The sequence below is a fragment of the Pecten maximus genome, chromosome 10 (assembly GCF_902652985.1).
Source record: "Pecten maximus chromosome 10, xPecMax1.1, whole genome shotgun sequence".
Taxonomy (NCBI): domain Eukaryota; kingdom Metazoa; phylum Mollusca; class Bivalvia; order Pectinida; family Pectinidae; genus Pecten; species Pecten maximus.
The window spans coordinates 20,227,316-20,242,784 of record NC_047024.1 but is presented as its reverse complement, the minus strand read 5'-3'; the positions used below and the strand labels follow the sequence as shown (position 1 = coordinate 20,242,784).

Genomic DNA, 15,469 nt, shown 5'->3' with positions numbered 1-15,469 from the left:
TTAATTTTGTATATGAATCATCACGCTCCGTGACACTAAAATTAAATTTCAGCCTAATTTGATGTCTTCTTTTTGAAAATCATTGTTTTTAACTTTTCATTTAAAGTCTAATACCACAAAGTTATTAATGGAGTACTATCAAAATTTCCGGTTAGAAATAATCTATGGATATTCATAAACATTTAATGAAACAAATTTATTTTGTGAATTTCTGGATATGCCAAGATTTTATTATGTTAAATGCATACACCCCAAATTTTGGACAACATATCAAAGTACCGAAAGTACTGAAAAATAGAGGCAAATGCTACAAAAGGTACATCAAAACGTTCGATTTAACATTATTTTACTGCTTTACTGCTTGTGTCAGACAGGGTGCTCCTTTTTAACCCTTGGTTTTTTAATACAATTTACGTCATGACCTTTCTTTGTATGCAAAAATCTTCTGTTATCCAGTAATTTTTGATGAATTTTTTTTGGTTGTGTATTAAGATTAATATGCAAACATGTTTTTTAAAAGCAAAATTTGATAGTACTCCAACGATTATTACATTTTATCTACTTAACAAATAAAAGAAAATTTCAAGAAGGTAATTTTTTTACTGATAATTTTGTTAAAAAAGCTGTAATTACACTTTCTATTATGCAAATTCATACTAAACACACATGTTTTTATAAAATATAACATCACATGAGACTATCAATGCAATATGAAATTTATCAAGTACTTTTGTACGAGAAATATATTGAATTTAAAAGGGAGGGTACACATTTTTTACAGAAATCATGTTAGGTGGCGCTGCGTATACAGCATTTGCCAATTTTCGTTTTAGTGTCTAAAATGACATGTATTTGGTAAAAGTCTATCATAATATCATGCATAAAATAAGATTCGGCCGTGGGCCGCCATACACCACCTCCTTTGAAGTTTATGTTATCATTTAAAGTCAGTCTTGTTAATGCTAAAATCAAAATATTTTATCAACTACGTTTTTTCAATTTTTCGATATCAGCGCATCGGAGGACCACTTTTTAAGAATAGGATTTTAGTTGTCTTTTGATACATAGAATAAGATTAGACATTGTAAAAGTTGGTCTTTCGATGGGCTCTATGTCAAACAAGAGGCCCATGGGCCTTAACGGTCATCTGACTTTTAATTAAAGACCCTTATACTATTGTAGTATGCATTCTCTGTAGCGAGTAAAGTGGCACTGTTGGCCATGGTGGCCATCTTGGAATTTGGATCAACCCTAAAAATAACAACACTTGATCATGACTATCTCAGGATCATTTCTGGTAAGTAAGAGCTGAATCCCTCTGGTGGAATTTGAGAAGAAGTTTGAAATATGTGTTGTTCAGAAAAACCTTGATTGCACAAAAATGTTACAAAATGGCCGCCATGGCTGCCGTGTCAAAGTTTTTACGAGGCAGAAAAAATAACAACCTTTTGTTGGCTTTCATTTCTTAACATCCTCACCAATTTCCAGCTCAATGGCACCAGTAGTGAAACTGGAAAAGAAGTTTAAAATGTGTTTTTCAAGATCGCTGCCCGACCAAATAAATAACACTTGGTCAGAACCATTTCAGGGTCATTTCTGGTAAGTTATAGCTAAATCCCACAGGTGGAATTTGAGAACAAGTTTGAAATAGGTGTTGTTCAGGAAAACCATGATTGCGCAATCATGTTATAAAATGGCCGCCGTGGCTGCCATGTCAAAGTTTTTACGAGGCAGAAAAATAACAACACTTTGTTGGCTTTCATTTCTTAACATCCTCACCAATTTCCAGCTCAATGGCACCAGTAGTGAAACTGGAAAAGAAGTTTAAAATGTGTTTTTCAAGATCGCTGCCATGGCGGCCATCTTGGATTTCTGACCGACCAAATAAATAACACTTGGTCAGAACCATCTCAAGGTCATTTCTGGTAAGTTATAGCTACATTCCACAGGTGGAATTTGAGAACATAGCGGCCATTTTGGATTTCAGATCGACCCGAAAAATAACATCACTTGGTCAGGATCATCGCGGGATCATTTCAGGCAAGTTTCAGCTCAATAGCACTGGTGGAACTTTAGAAGAAGTTTGAAATCTGTTTTTCAAGATGACGGCTGTGGCGGCCATCTTGGATTTCTGACGGACCCGCAAAATAACAATACTTGGTCGGGATCATCTCGGGATCATTTCAGGCAATTTTCAGCTCAATGGCAGTGGTGGAACTTTAGAAGATGTTTAAAATGTGTTTTTCAAGATGGCGGCTATGGCGGCTATCTTGGATTTCGGATTGGCCCGAAAAATAACAACACTTGGTCGAGATCATTTCAGGATCATTTCAAGCAAGTTTCAGCTAAATAGCACTGGTGGAACTTGAGAAGAAGTTTAAAATATGTTTTTCAAGATGGCGGCTATGGCGGCTATCTTAGATTTCGGACCGACCCGAAAAATAACACCACTTGGTCAGGATCATTTCAGGCAAGTTTCAGCTCAATAGCACTGGTGGAACTTGAGAAGAAATTTAAAATGTGTTTTCAAGATAGCGGCTGTGGCGGCCATCTTGGATTTCGGACCGACCCGAAAAATAACAACACTTGGTCAGGACCATCTCAGGATCATTTCTTGCAAGTTTCAGCTCAATCCCACTGGTGGAACTTGAGAAGAAGTTTAAAATGTGAAAAGTTTACGGACGGCGCACGGCGGACGGCGGACGAAGCACGATGGCGAAGGGTCAGATGACCTAAAAATGATATGAATGCGGGAAAACCCCCCTCTAAAGTTGCAAATAGCCCGATGATGCAACTTTACGGTTATTTAATGAAATATCCAGAGCAATGAACAAATATTTTTTTCGTAAATAAGACTTTTTATATGTTATAGTTTTTAACATTTATTTTTTTGATTTTGAAAACGGTCACCGTTAGGTCCAAACAGGTCAATATGCGCCATACCTCTTTATTTTCGAAGCCTATAAGATCCATGCTATATGTACAGATTCTAACTCGTTCTCCACTTTGTATTTTGTATTTTGTATAGCTGTTGTTCACGTATATTACGATTGTGTATATAATATGTACTAATGGGCAATTTGGCACACAGTTAATAAAGGAATTGAAATTGAATAGAGGTAATACATTTATTTCCGATATTTTGTCCATTCCGGATCAGTCCCAGGTTTCCAGAGATTTTTTTCATGCATATTTCACAAAGAAAATGATAAATGTTTTTATCTCTGCTTTTTAGCCTAGAAATATATTTAGTTTATTTTTGATTTACAATAAACTTTGATTGGAAAAATAAGATTGGAGGTGAGAGACGGGTATATATGTGTGTAAGGTCATATTGCAATTGTAATTTGCTCAACAACACATAATTACACGACAAGCTCTGCTCTACGCGGCAGGCTGGTCGGCAAATGAAATATTTGTGTCGGTGTTACTTAATGGAAGTAGATAGAGGAGTCATGGTAAAAACTATGGCTAGTATGGAGGAAACTGGAGTACCCGGGGAAAACCGACGTGGTCTGACAGGTGACCCCATACCTTTTTGCATCCGATCTGGGAATCGAGAAGAAGTTTGAAATGTGTTTTTCAAGATGACGGCTGTGGCGGCCATCTTGGATTTCTGACGGACCCGCAAAATAACAATACTTGGTCGGGATGATCTCAGGATCATTTCAGGCAAGTTTCAGCTCAATAGCACTGGTGGAACTTGAGAAGAAGTTTTAAATTTGTTTTTCAAGATGGCGGCTATGGTGGCCATCTTGGATTTTTGATTGGCCCGAAAAATAACAACAGTTGGTCGGGATCATCTCGGGATCATTTCAGGCAATTTTCAGCTCAATAGCACTGGTGGAACTTGAGAGAAGTTTGAAATGTGTTTTTTTCAAGATGGCGGCTATGGCGGCCATCTTGGATTTTTGATTGGCCCGAAAAATAACAACACTTGGTCGGGATCATCTCGGGATCATTTCAGGCAATTTTCAGCTCAATAGCACTGGTGGAACTTGAGAGAAGTTTGAAATGTGTTTTTTCAAGATGGCGGCTATGGCGGCCATGTTGGATTTTGGATTGGCCCAAAAATAACAACACTTAGTCGGGTTCATGTCAGGATCATTTCAGGCAAGGTTCAGCTCAATAGCACTGCTGGAACTTGAGAGAAGAAGTTTAAAATTTGTTTTTCAAGATGGCGGCTATGGCGGCCATCTTGGATTTCGGATTGGCCCGAAAAATAACAATACTTGGTCGGGATCATCTCGGGATCATTTCAGGCAATTTTCAGCTCAATGGCAGTGGTGGAACTTTAGAAGATGTTTAAAATGTGTTTTTCAAGATGGCGGCTATGGCGGCCATCTTGGATTTCGGATTGGCCCGAAAAATAACAACACTTGGTCGGGATCATTTCAGGATCATTTCAAGCAAGTTTCAGCTCAATAGCACTGGTGGAACTTGAGAAGAAGTTTAAAATATGTTTTTCAAGATGGCGGCTATGGCGGCTATCTTGGATTTCGGACCGACCCGAAAAATAACACCACTTGGTCAGGATCATTTCAGGCAAGTTTCAGCTCAATAGCACTGGTGGAACTTGAGAAGAAATTTAAAATGTGTTTTCAAGATAGCGGCTGTGGCGGCCATCTTGGATTTCGGACCGACCCGAAAAATAACAACACTTGGTCAGGACCATCTCAGGATCATTTCTTGCAAGTTTCAGCTCAATCCCACTGGTGGAACTTGAGAAGAAGTTTAAAATGTGAAAAGTTTACGGACGGCGCACGGCGGACGGCGGACGAAGCACGATGGCGAAGGGTCAGATGACCTAAAAATGATATGAATGCGGGAAAACCCCCCTCTAAAGTTGCAAATAGCCCGATGATGCAACTTTACGGTTATTTAATGAAATATCCAGAGCAATGAACAAATAATTTTTTCGTAAATAAGACTTTTTATATGTTATAGTTTTTAACATTTATTTTTTTTGATTTTGAAAACGGTCACCGTTAGCGCCATTCCTCTTTATTTTCGAAGCCAATAAGATCCATACTATATGCACAGATTCTAACTCGTTCTCCACTTTGTATTTTGTATAGCTGTTGTTCACGTATATTACGATTGTGTATATAATATGTACTAATGGGCAATTTGGCACACACTTAATAAAGGAATTGAAATTGAATAGAGGTAATACATTTATTTCCGGTATTTTGTCCATTCCGGATCAGTCCCAGGTTTCCAGAGATTTTTTCATGCATATTGTACAAAGAAAATGATAAATGTTTTTATCTCTGCTTTTTAGCCTAGAAATATATTTAGTTTATTTTTGATTTACAATAAACTTTGATTGGAAAAATAAGATTGGAGGTGAGAGACGGGTATATATGTGTGTAAGGTCATATTGCAATTGTAATTTGCTCAACAACACATAATTACACGACAAGCTCTGCTCTACGCGGCAGGCTGGTCGGCAAATGAAATATTTGTGTCGGTGTTACTTAATGGAAGTAGATAGAGGAGTCATGGTAAAAACTATGGCTAGTATGGAGGAAACTGGAGTACCCGGGGAAAACCGACGTGGTCTGACAGGTGACCCCATACCTTTTTGCATCCGATCTGGGAAGCGAGAAGAAGTTTGAAATGTGTTTTTCAAGATGACGGCTGTGGCGGCCATCTTGGATTTCTGACGGACCCGCAAAATAACAATACTTGGTCGGGATGATCTCAGGATCATTTCAGGCAAGTTTCAGCTCAATAGCACTGGTGGAACTTGAGAAGAAGTTTTAAATTTGTTTTTCAAGATGGCGGCTATGGTGGCCATCTTGGATTTTTGATTGGCCCGAAAATAACAACACTTAGTCGGGATCATCTCGGGATCATTTCAGGCAATTTTCAGCTCAATAGCACTGGTGGAACTTGAGAGAAGTTTGAAATGTGTTTTTTCAAGATGGCGGCTATGGCGGCCATCTTGGATTTTTGATTGGCCCGAAAAATAACAACACTTGGTCGGGATCATCTCGGGATCATTTCAGGCAATTTTCAGCTCAATAGCACTGGTGGAACTTGAGAGAAGTTTGAAATGTGTTTTTTCAAGATGGCGGCTATGGCGGCCATGTTGGATTTTGGATTGGCCCAAAAATAACAACACTTAGTCGGGTTCATGTCAGGATCATTTCAGGCAAGGTTCAGCTCAATAGCACTGCTGGAACTTGAGAAGAAGTTTAAAATTTGTTTTTCAAGATGGCGGCTATGGCGGCCATCTTGGATTTCGGATTGGCCCGAAAAATAACAATACTTGGTCGGGATCATCTCGGGATCATTTCAGGCAATTTTCAGCTCAATGGCAGTGGTGGAACTTTAGAAGATGTTTAAAATGTGTTTTTCAAGATGGCGGCTATGGCGGCCATCTTGGATTTCGGATTGGCCCGAAAAATAACAACACTTGGTCGGGATCATTTCAGGATCATTTCAAGCAAGTTTCAGCTCAATAGCACTGGTGGAACTTGAGAAGAAGTTTAAAATATGTTTTTCAAGATGGCGGCTATGGCGGCTATCTTGGATTTCGGACCGACCCGAAAAATAACACCACTTGGTCAGGATCATTTCAGGCAAGTTTCAGCTCAATAGCACTGGTGGAACTTGAGAAGAAATTTAAAATGTGTTTTCAAGATAGCGGCTGTGGCGGCCATCTTGGATTTCGGACCGACCCGAAAAATAACAACACTTGGTTAGGACCATCTCAGGATCATTTCTTGCAAGTTTCAGCTCAATCCCACTGGTGGAACTTGAGAAGAAGTTTAAAATGTGAAAAGTTTACGGACGGCGCACGGCGGACGAAGCACGATGGCTATGGGTCATCCTGACCCTTCGGGTCAGATGACCTAAAAATGATATGAATGCGGGAAAACCCCCCTCTAAAGTTGCAAATAGCCCGATGATGCAACTTTACGGTTATTTAATGAAATATCCAGAGCAATGAACAAATATTTTTTTCGTAAATAAGACTTTTTATATGTTATAGTTTTTAACATTTATTTTTTTGATTTTGAAAACGGTCACCGTTAGGTCCAAACAGGTCAATATGCGCCATACCTCTATATTTTCGAAGCCTATAAGATCCATGCTATATGTACAGATTCTAACTCGTTCTCCACTTTGTATTTTGTATTTTGTATAGCTGTTGTTCACGTATATTACGATTGTGTATATAATATGTACTAATGGGCAATTTGGCACACAGTTAATAAAGGAATTGAAATTGAATAGAGGTAATACATTTATTTCCGGTATTTTGTCCATTCCGGATCAGTCCCAGGTTTCCAGAGATTTTTTTCATGCATATTTCACAAAGAAAATGATAAATGTTTTTATCTCTGCTTTTTAGCCTAGAAATATATTTAGTTTATTTTTGATTTACAATAAACTTTGATTGGAAAAATAAGATTGGAGGTGAGAGACGGGTATATATGTGTGTAAGGTCATATTGCAATTGTAATTTGCTCAACAACGCATAATTACACGACAAGCTCTGCTCTACGCGGCAGGCTGGTCGGCAAATGAAATATTTGTGTCGGTGTTACTTAATGGAAGTAGATAGAGGAGTCATGGTAAAAACTATGGCTAGTGTGGAGGAAACTGGAGTACCCGGGGAAAACCCACGTGGTCTGACAGGTGACCCCATATCTTTTTGCATCCGAATCGAACACCGATCGTCTAGGTGAAAGGCAAGAGTACTACCACTGTGCCATCGACCACGCAACATTCTTGACCAGTAACTAATAATTCTAGCTTTTATTCCTGACAAGGACCACTAGCAGCGACATGGACTTCGACGTTTGGGGGATAGCTCAAGATATAAACACAGCAAATCTTGATTATAATCAAATTATATTCATATACATGTACAGGCTTTGATGTTCGCAATCACTGTGTTCATGCATTTTAGCACAGGGACTTGACACAAAATCACAATCCATATATGCCGGTGTTTATGTGTGCACGTGTGATACATATGTGTAATACATAATTATACATTAAATGTAACTGTGGGTTCGGCATCTCTCCAAGTTCGGAGTTACATGCCAGTATCAGTGTCTGTGTCAGTGATTCGCGTCGGGCAAAATCCGGGAAATGTCAATTAAAAGTGGACTGGTATCTTGTTCCCCAGAAACCTTGTAGTTTGCCTATGGACATACATAGTATATGTATCGATCGGACCAGTGCATATCATGAAAATGCACCACTGAAGTTGCAGTGCAGCGTGCACTCGGAGTGTCCAGGGCGTATTTTCACGCCCAGAAAGTCGTTATACTTGTAGCCGTCAGCTGCACTCCAATGAATGACATTGACATTGAAAACATTTCTCTCTTATTTGATAAACAAGAAAGAGTGACTTCATTGCATATAAACATGAATATCTGTGATAACATGTACATGTATTAAATATTAATTTATCATAATGTGTTGGTGTTTGTTATTGGTTTTAAAGCTCAATGCAAATATCAGGATCTCCTTACATTTTGAAGAAGAAAAAAAGGCTATTATATAGTCTCCGCTGATTTGTTTATACCAGTTTCAGTAAATACCATATTTAATGATCAAATTGGATTTGGACATAAACCGGATATAGAAACAAGCTTTAGGCTTATATTAGCCCGCTTACTTCAATTAGCATCTTCAATATTGACATAGATCAAAATAGAATTGAATTGAATATGAAAACCTTTCGTATCAGACTCAGAGAGAAAAAAGTACAAGAGTTTTAAACGATTGTCGATCAAGAGAAAACTTTAATTTCATTAAGAAGATCCTTGTGGAACACCGACTGATATATTTCGCCAATTTGACATTGTACCATTTAGAACAGCTCTCTGTGTACAGTTGAAAATTAGTACTGTTTAAACCATTTCAATAAATGTCCAATAATGCCAAAAATGGATAATTTCAAAGCTAAACCACGGTGCCAAACTCTATAAACAAGTTTACTGATCGCAGAAGACCATACGGATATCTTTACCTATATCTAAAGCTGATGTTAGTCACATCATGAACGAGAGATATCATGATTCTATGGCTTACGTTTGGCACCCTGCCAAACGTTTAAAATGGTGCCATTTGGCGCCATTTTTTAAACGTTTGGCAGGGTGTCAAACATAAGCCATAGGAATCATCTCTTCTCTCTCACTGTATTTCATTCTATTTTTAGCCCTTACATTCTATTTTTAGCCATTTCATTCTATGTTAAGCCTAATACTGACCATTTCTAATACTTACCTAGACTGACCATTTCTAAATACTTACCTTTTTACTTTGAGAATGCTTTTGCAGGAAGTCCAGGTGAGAAGTTTAGCTGAGAAGTCTTTGGTTGAGATGTCTGGATGATTACCAAAAAACATTGGAACCAAATTCATCAGAGGCCTTGGTGATTAAAACAAGATCTCATGACAAATGATCCTGATGACAGGTAAAAAGTTTCTGTCTGTGTATCAGCCATGCTAGATTTGTTACACCCCATTTTTAAATATGTGTAAACCGCCAAACTTTCCAGAATGAGGCTGTGAAGAATTCAACATGGCAGCTTCCATGTGTTTACATTACCTCAGGATGTTTATGGGTTTTAACATTATAAAATATAGCAGGTAAGTTGTGTTTTTAATCTTTTTGATCTGATCAAAGAATATTTATTTTAAATGTATGAGTATATTATAGAATGAAGCTGTTTTTATCATGATCTACGGAGATTGATTTGTTGGTGCTCAAGTTATTGACTCAGTGTTACGGAGGTCATTTTTTGCAGATTACAGTAGATTTAGATGGTTTGTATTGTAAAATGGAATCATCTCAGTTCAAAATAATCATTATGAATTGATGTCTTCATAACAGTAGTAAAATAAAGGTTTTGTTTTGTTGCTAGAACTAAAAATACTACCATGGTAAAATGCTTTCACTTTCTATTCCCGGAACTGTGACGTCACAGCCATAACTGTCTTGAGTTGTACGGAGGTCATTTTCCGTAAATTACAATAGATTTAGATAGTTTGTATTGTAAAATGGAATCATGTCAGTTCAAAATAATCATTCTGAGTTGATGTCTTCATAACAGTAGTAAAATAAAGGTTTTGTTTTGTTGCTAGAAAACTACCATGGTAAAATGCTTTCACTTTCTATTCTCGGAACTTTCTAGACAGTGTGACGTCACATCCATAACTGTCTGAAGTTGTACGGAGGTCATTTTCCGTAAATTACAATATATTTAGATGGTTTTTATTGTAAAATGGAATCATGTCAGTTCAAAATAACCATTCTAAAACTGTGTCTTTTTAACATGGTGTTTTAACATGCTAACATGTTGTTTTAACATGCTGATTTGCTGTTTTGACATGTTTATATGGTGTTTTTAGCATGTTAACATGCTGTTTTAAATTCATGATTTTGTCATTTTTGTTGTTTTTGTCATGTTTTGTCATGTTTTGTCATGTTTGTCATGATTTTGTCATTTTTGTCATGTTTTGTCATGTTTTGTCATGATTTTGTCATGTTTGTCATGATGTTGTCATTATTTGTCATGTTTTGTCATGATTTTGTCATGATTTTGTCATGTTTTGTCATGTTTTGTCATGATTTTGTCATGTTTTGTCATGATGTTGTCATTATTTGTCATTATTTTGTCATGTTTTGTCATGATTTTGTCATGTTTTGTCATGATGTTGTCATTATTTGTCATGTTTTGTCATGATTTTGTCATGTTTTGTCATGATTTTGTCATTTTTGTCATGTATTTTCATGATTTTGTCATTTTTGTCATGATTTTGTCATTATTTTGTCATGTTTTGTCATGATTTTGTCATTTTTGTCATGATTTTGATTTTGTCATGATGTTGTCATTATTTGTCATGTTTTGTCATGATTTTGTCATGTTTTGTCATGATTTTGTCATTTTTGTCATGTTTTGTCATGATTTTGTCATTTTTGTCATGATGTTGTCATGATGTTGTCATTATTTGTCATGTTTTGTCATGTTTTGTTTTGTCATGATTTTGTCATTTTGTCATGATGTTGTCATTATTTGTCATGTTTGGTCATGTTTTGTCATGATTTTGTCATGTTTTGTCATGTTTTGTCATGATTTGTCATGATTTTGTCATTTTTGTCATGATGTTGTCATTATTTGTCATGTTTTGTCATGATTTTGTCATGTTTTGTCATGATTTTGTCATTTTTGTCATGATGTTGTCATTATTTGTCATGTTTTGTCATGTTTGTCATTATTTTGTCATTTTTTGTCATGATGTTGTCATTATTTGTCATGTTTTGTCATGATTTTGTCATGTTTTGTCATGATGTTGTCATTATTTGTCATGTTTTGTCATGATTTTGTCATGTTTTGTCATGATTTTGTCATTATTTTGTCATGTTTTGTCATGATTTTGTCATGTTTTGTCATTATTTTGTCATTTTTGTCATGTTTTGTCATGATTCTATCATTAATTTTCTGAGAGGACAGACATTCTTCAGTTACAGCTTTCTTGGAGATTGGAATCAATTCAATAGAATTATAATTGAAAAAAATAACGTAATTCATACTTTTTTTTCTTTTATTATATTCACAAACGTATATACAAACAATGATTTCTTAATTAAACAATCAATATTTTTATAAGATATGGATTGCAATACATACAGTCATTACACAAAACCTGCAATTAATAACAATGTATACTCATTACTATTATAACAAGTAACGTTCAAGATGATGAACGAAATCATCTACAATGTAAGTATTGGCATGCCATTCTGATTGAAGATATTCGGTGATGTCATTCATGGTCATTCCCATCTCTCGGTGAACCAAGTAATATATACAATGTTGACCACACACTAGAGAGTTCAAATGCTGTACTGCAACGGGATTATAAATCCATGTTTTACATTGCCGGTTTAAGAAATTGATAAAATCTAAATGAAAGGGAGACAATCCATAAGGATCATAATATTCTCCACGTCTTTTTTCATCTATATACATAGCAATCCAATGTTGCCCTTGTTTATTATCTGGGTCAGTATTACAAACCATGAAACTAGGAACACTTAAAGGACATGAAGGTAATGTATTTCTAGCATACACCCCTGCAAAATGAGGAGAAACGGCTTGTAGGATCAGTTCTATTTCTAAAGTATTCATCATGCACTATAATCAAAAAGAATTTGTCTGTTACGATCTATTTATATGATATTGTCAAATTCAGCATACACCACAACGTTGATGGTATTGGCTAGGGCTGTTCCGAAATGCACTTCCAAAGACAAGTTTCCCTTTTTTATAAGATGAAATGTGCCCACTTCTGAAAGGTCAGGTGTCAGATCAAATCCAAACAGGGTAAAACCAGTGCCATATTCATCCTTTGAGATGTTATTACCCTCGTCACGAAAGTGTTTTGCCGGTAGTGTTAAACAGACCCATGTAGCTTCTTACGTAATGTTTCTGAGTGAAATTTGGCTGCAAAGGCTTGGTGGGGACTTGTTTGCCATCCACGTTCAGGACAACAAAATTAATATCAAAATCTTTAAAATGAAAAGGATTCTTGGTGATGAGTCCACTATAGGCATCACTGTCCACACATCCGATGACCAATCTCTTAGGCATTTGTCCTAGAAACAGATTATCCTTTACAAAATTGTGATTTCCTCTTGGAACAGAAAATACTTTCATTGCAATTCTTCTGATTGGGTATTTGGCAGGTGATATTTCCAGGGCTTTTGCATGGGCCAGTCTCACCGATGGACTCAGTCTAACTTTTCTCACGTTTAGATAGATGTCCTTGATGACAACTTTGAATTCTTTGTCTTCTCCCATCAAACAGAAAACATCTTTACTTCTGGTTAACGTTATTTTCATGTTCACATTATTGACAAGATATCTTTCCTGGGCAAATAGGTCAGAATGGAGTCTTCCCATCATTTCCACAGATCTGCTGGTTGCTGTTGACAATTTCCTCTTGATGTAGCCATGATTATCGTTTCCTGCAGTGTCCATTTGCGCAGCTGTATCCTTATACCACATTCCACTGGTCAACTGAGATTCTTTGGCTGCAGGACCATAGCTGAGTAGCGTTTCCAGGTAAGCTCTGAATGGATACATATTGTTGGGTGACGAGACTAGTTTTTCATTGAGACAGACGCTGACATCCCCGAAGAGTGAATGTAACCAAAGATTAACAGGTGCAACGTTCTCATCGGTAAGGTTGGTGCTATCATTATTGAGGATCTGTGCTTTCACGTAGAGGGAAGTATTTGCTAGATCCAAGTAATCATCTCCAGCTCCTGATACGTCAAAGACATAAGGGCCACCATCATTGACAGATGTGACCGTTCCAATTTGATGCCAGTATCCATCTTCTACACTGGTTTGAGTGGGTGGTGTATCGAATAAATCTAATTCTGACTGGACACATTCACAGGAGTTCTGATGAACTAAAGACATCTTTCAACGCCACTCTGTATAAACTACACACACACATATATATATGCCTTTTTTTTGGGGGGGGGGGGGGGGGGGGGGGGGAATCATGCATCAAAGATATCTTTTGCTCTAATGCTGATTGGATGATTGTTTTCTTTTCCTTTTTCTCCTTCCAGGTGGCCTTAGGTCTTGCAAAGCTTTACGCTTAAGCTGATCTCTAGCTTCGATGGCACGTTTTCTTGCAGCATTTTTGATGTTTTCCCCCTTTAGCAAATCACTAGTCAATTTCATGCCAGAATCAATTGCTTATTTTCCTACAAGTCTCACTCCTTTCTTCACAATTGGAGCGATGCTCTTCATTCCAGAATGAAGTAAAGGCTTAATGGTTTTGAATAAACCTCTAAACAGACCTCCTATACCATGACCTCTCTGCATTCTCGTTCCTCTGAAGACATTTCCACTACCACCTCCCCCAGCTTGATTCAAGTAATACCTATCAAATAGGTTTCTATTACATTGGTGAGCAGCTTTCATATCGATTGCTTTTCTTCAGTTTGAGCCTAATAATACTTTCTTATATAGACCATTTAGTTCTGATAAATTGAACCTAAAGAATGCCTCTTAAAATGTAAGGTGACGACAACTTTTCCTCTCTCAAATGGAATGGGTTTGCCTGTATCGTCTCTCAACATTATTTCTATTTCTTGAAATTGACGTTGTTGTAACGGTACATAATGAATTGGTTGGAATTCTTTACTGATGACATGTCCTGGCATATCCTCAATTGGAACTATTCTGACAAGTGGAACCCTGGAATCACCCACCATCTGTGGTTCAACCAAAGGACAGTAGACATAAATGGAATAGAAACCTTGACGAACGTCAGCCATGTTCCTGCCAGTGTGTTTTCCTTCAGAAAACCGTGAATACTCAAATCCTAATAATTTTGTCAGCATAGGACTGAGATTTAAACGTAAGCCAGTAGATATAGTCAAAGTTACCCTCTGATCAATTTCATCGGTAGAAATCTTGAACATATCTCCATGTGATACCATTGTTTTGGCCCCCCATATGTATTCTAAAACATTGAGCACATTGGGATAATAACCTGGTTTAACGTAAAGTTTTAATGCAGCTCCGGGATCAAATTCAACATTAGCAACATTGTCACTGCCACCAACGATCATCTCCAACCACAATTCACCTTCACGTACGTTGAACCAAGAGTGAGGATATTGAATTTCAGCTAGACCCATCTCCCAAGAACCTTTGAGATCTAGAGGTTGGGGCAAACGTGTCTTGTAAGTTGCTAATGTATTGTCTTGAAAGTACTCCATTGAACTATTACTAGGAAGGGTTATGTAAAACATCTTTCTTTTTCAGAGTAGGACTAGGTATTAGATAGTCAATACCACTGCTCAACAAAGAAACCCACAGAGACTCTAGTGGATGACCTATGCTCAGATGATAGATGCTACAGCAGATGATGATATAGATGATGCACACTTGACAAAAGAAAACAATTTCTTCTCTTGGCAGTTTGGTACCAAACAACAACCACTTAGAGGTTACACTGGTATTGTCAGTCATTTTATTATGATTTGACTGGAGTGTTTCGATGACTTTTATACTTTTTCCGGGCTCTAATCTGTAGGCTTAAATTTTTTCCATTTCTTTAGCATGTCTGAAACCGGTTTTCTAGGTAACGTTGATCGTGAAGTGGGTGTAGAAAAAGTGTTGTAGCCACTCTCATCACTGTATTCCTTCCAATCCATTTGTGTTGGAGATAGGAGGGTGTTCTCAGATGTAGTCAAAGGGGTAGCTCCAGATGGTATCGGTGTATGAAAATCTTGATATGTAGCCAAAGGGGTAACATGAGATGGTGTATGAGTAGATTGAGATGTAGCCAATGGGGTCACTGGAGATGGCATCATAGATGTAAGAGTGGCTGGAGGTCTAGCCAAAGACATTTCTCCAGATGGTATAGTCTCTCTTATCGTTGGTAAAGGAGTAGAGGCAACAGTTTGC

The 15,469-nt window shown here is 37.2% G+C and overlaps 1 protein-coding gene across 1 annotated transcript; it reads right to left on the bottom strand.

Annotated features, from left to right (window-relative positions):
- Positions 1-12,403: 12,403 nt before the first annotated feature.
- Positions 12,404-13,462, bottom strand: LOC117336576 (uncharacterized protein F54H12.2-like). Its single transcript, XM_033897187.1, has one exon. It carries the CDS (start codon positions 13,460-13,462, stop codon positions 12,404-12,406), a length of 1,059 nt encoding a protein of 352 aa, XP_033753078.1.
- Positions 13,463-15,469: the final 2,007 nt, after the last annotated feature.

What these genes read in the sequence shown, in the direction of transcription:
- LOC117336576 (XM_033897187.1), bottom strand. Translation starts at nt 13,462, where the DNA reads ATGTCTTTAGTTCATCAGAACTCCTGTGAATGTGTCCAGTCAGAATTA.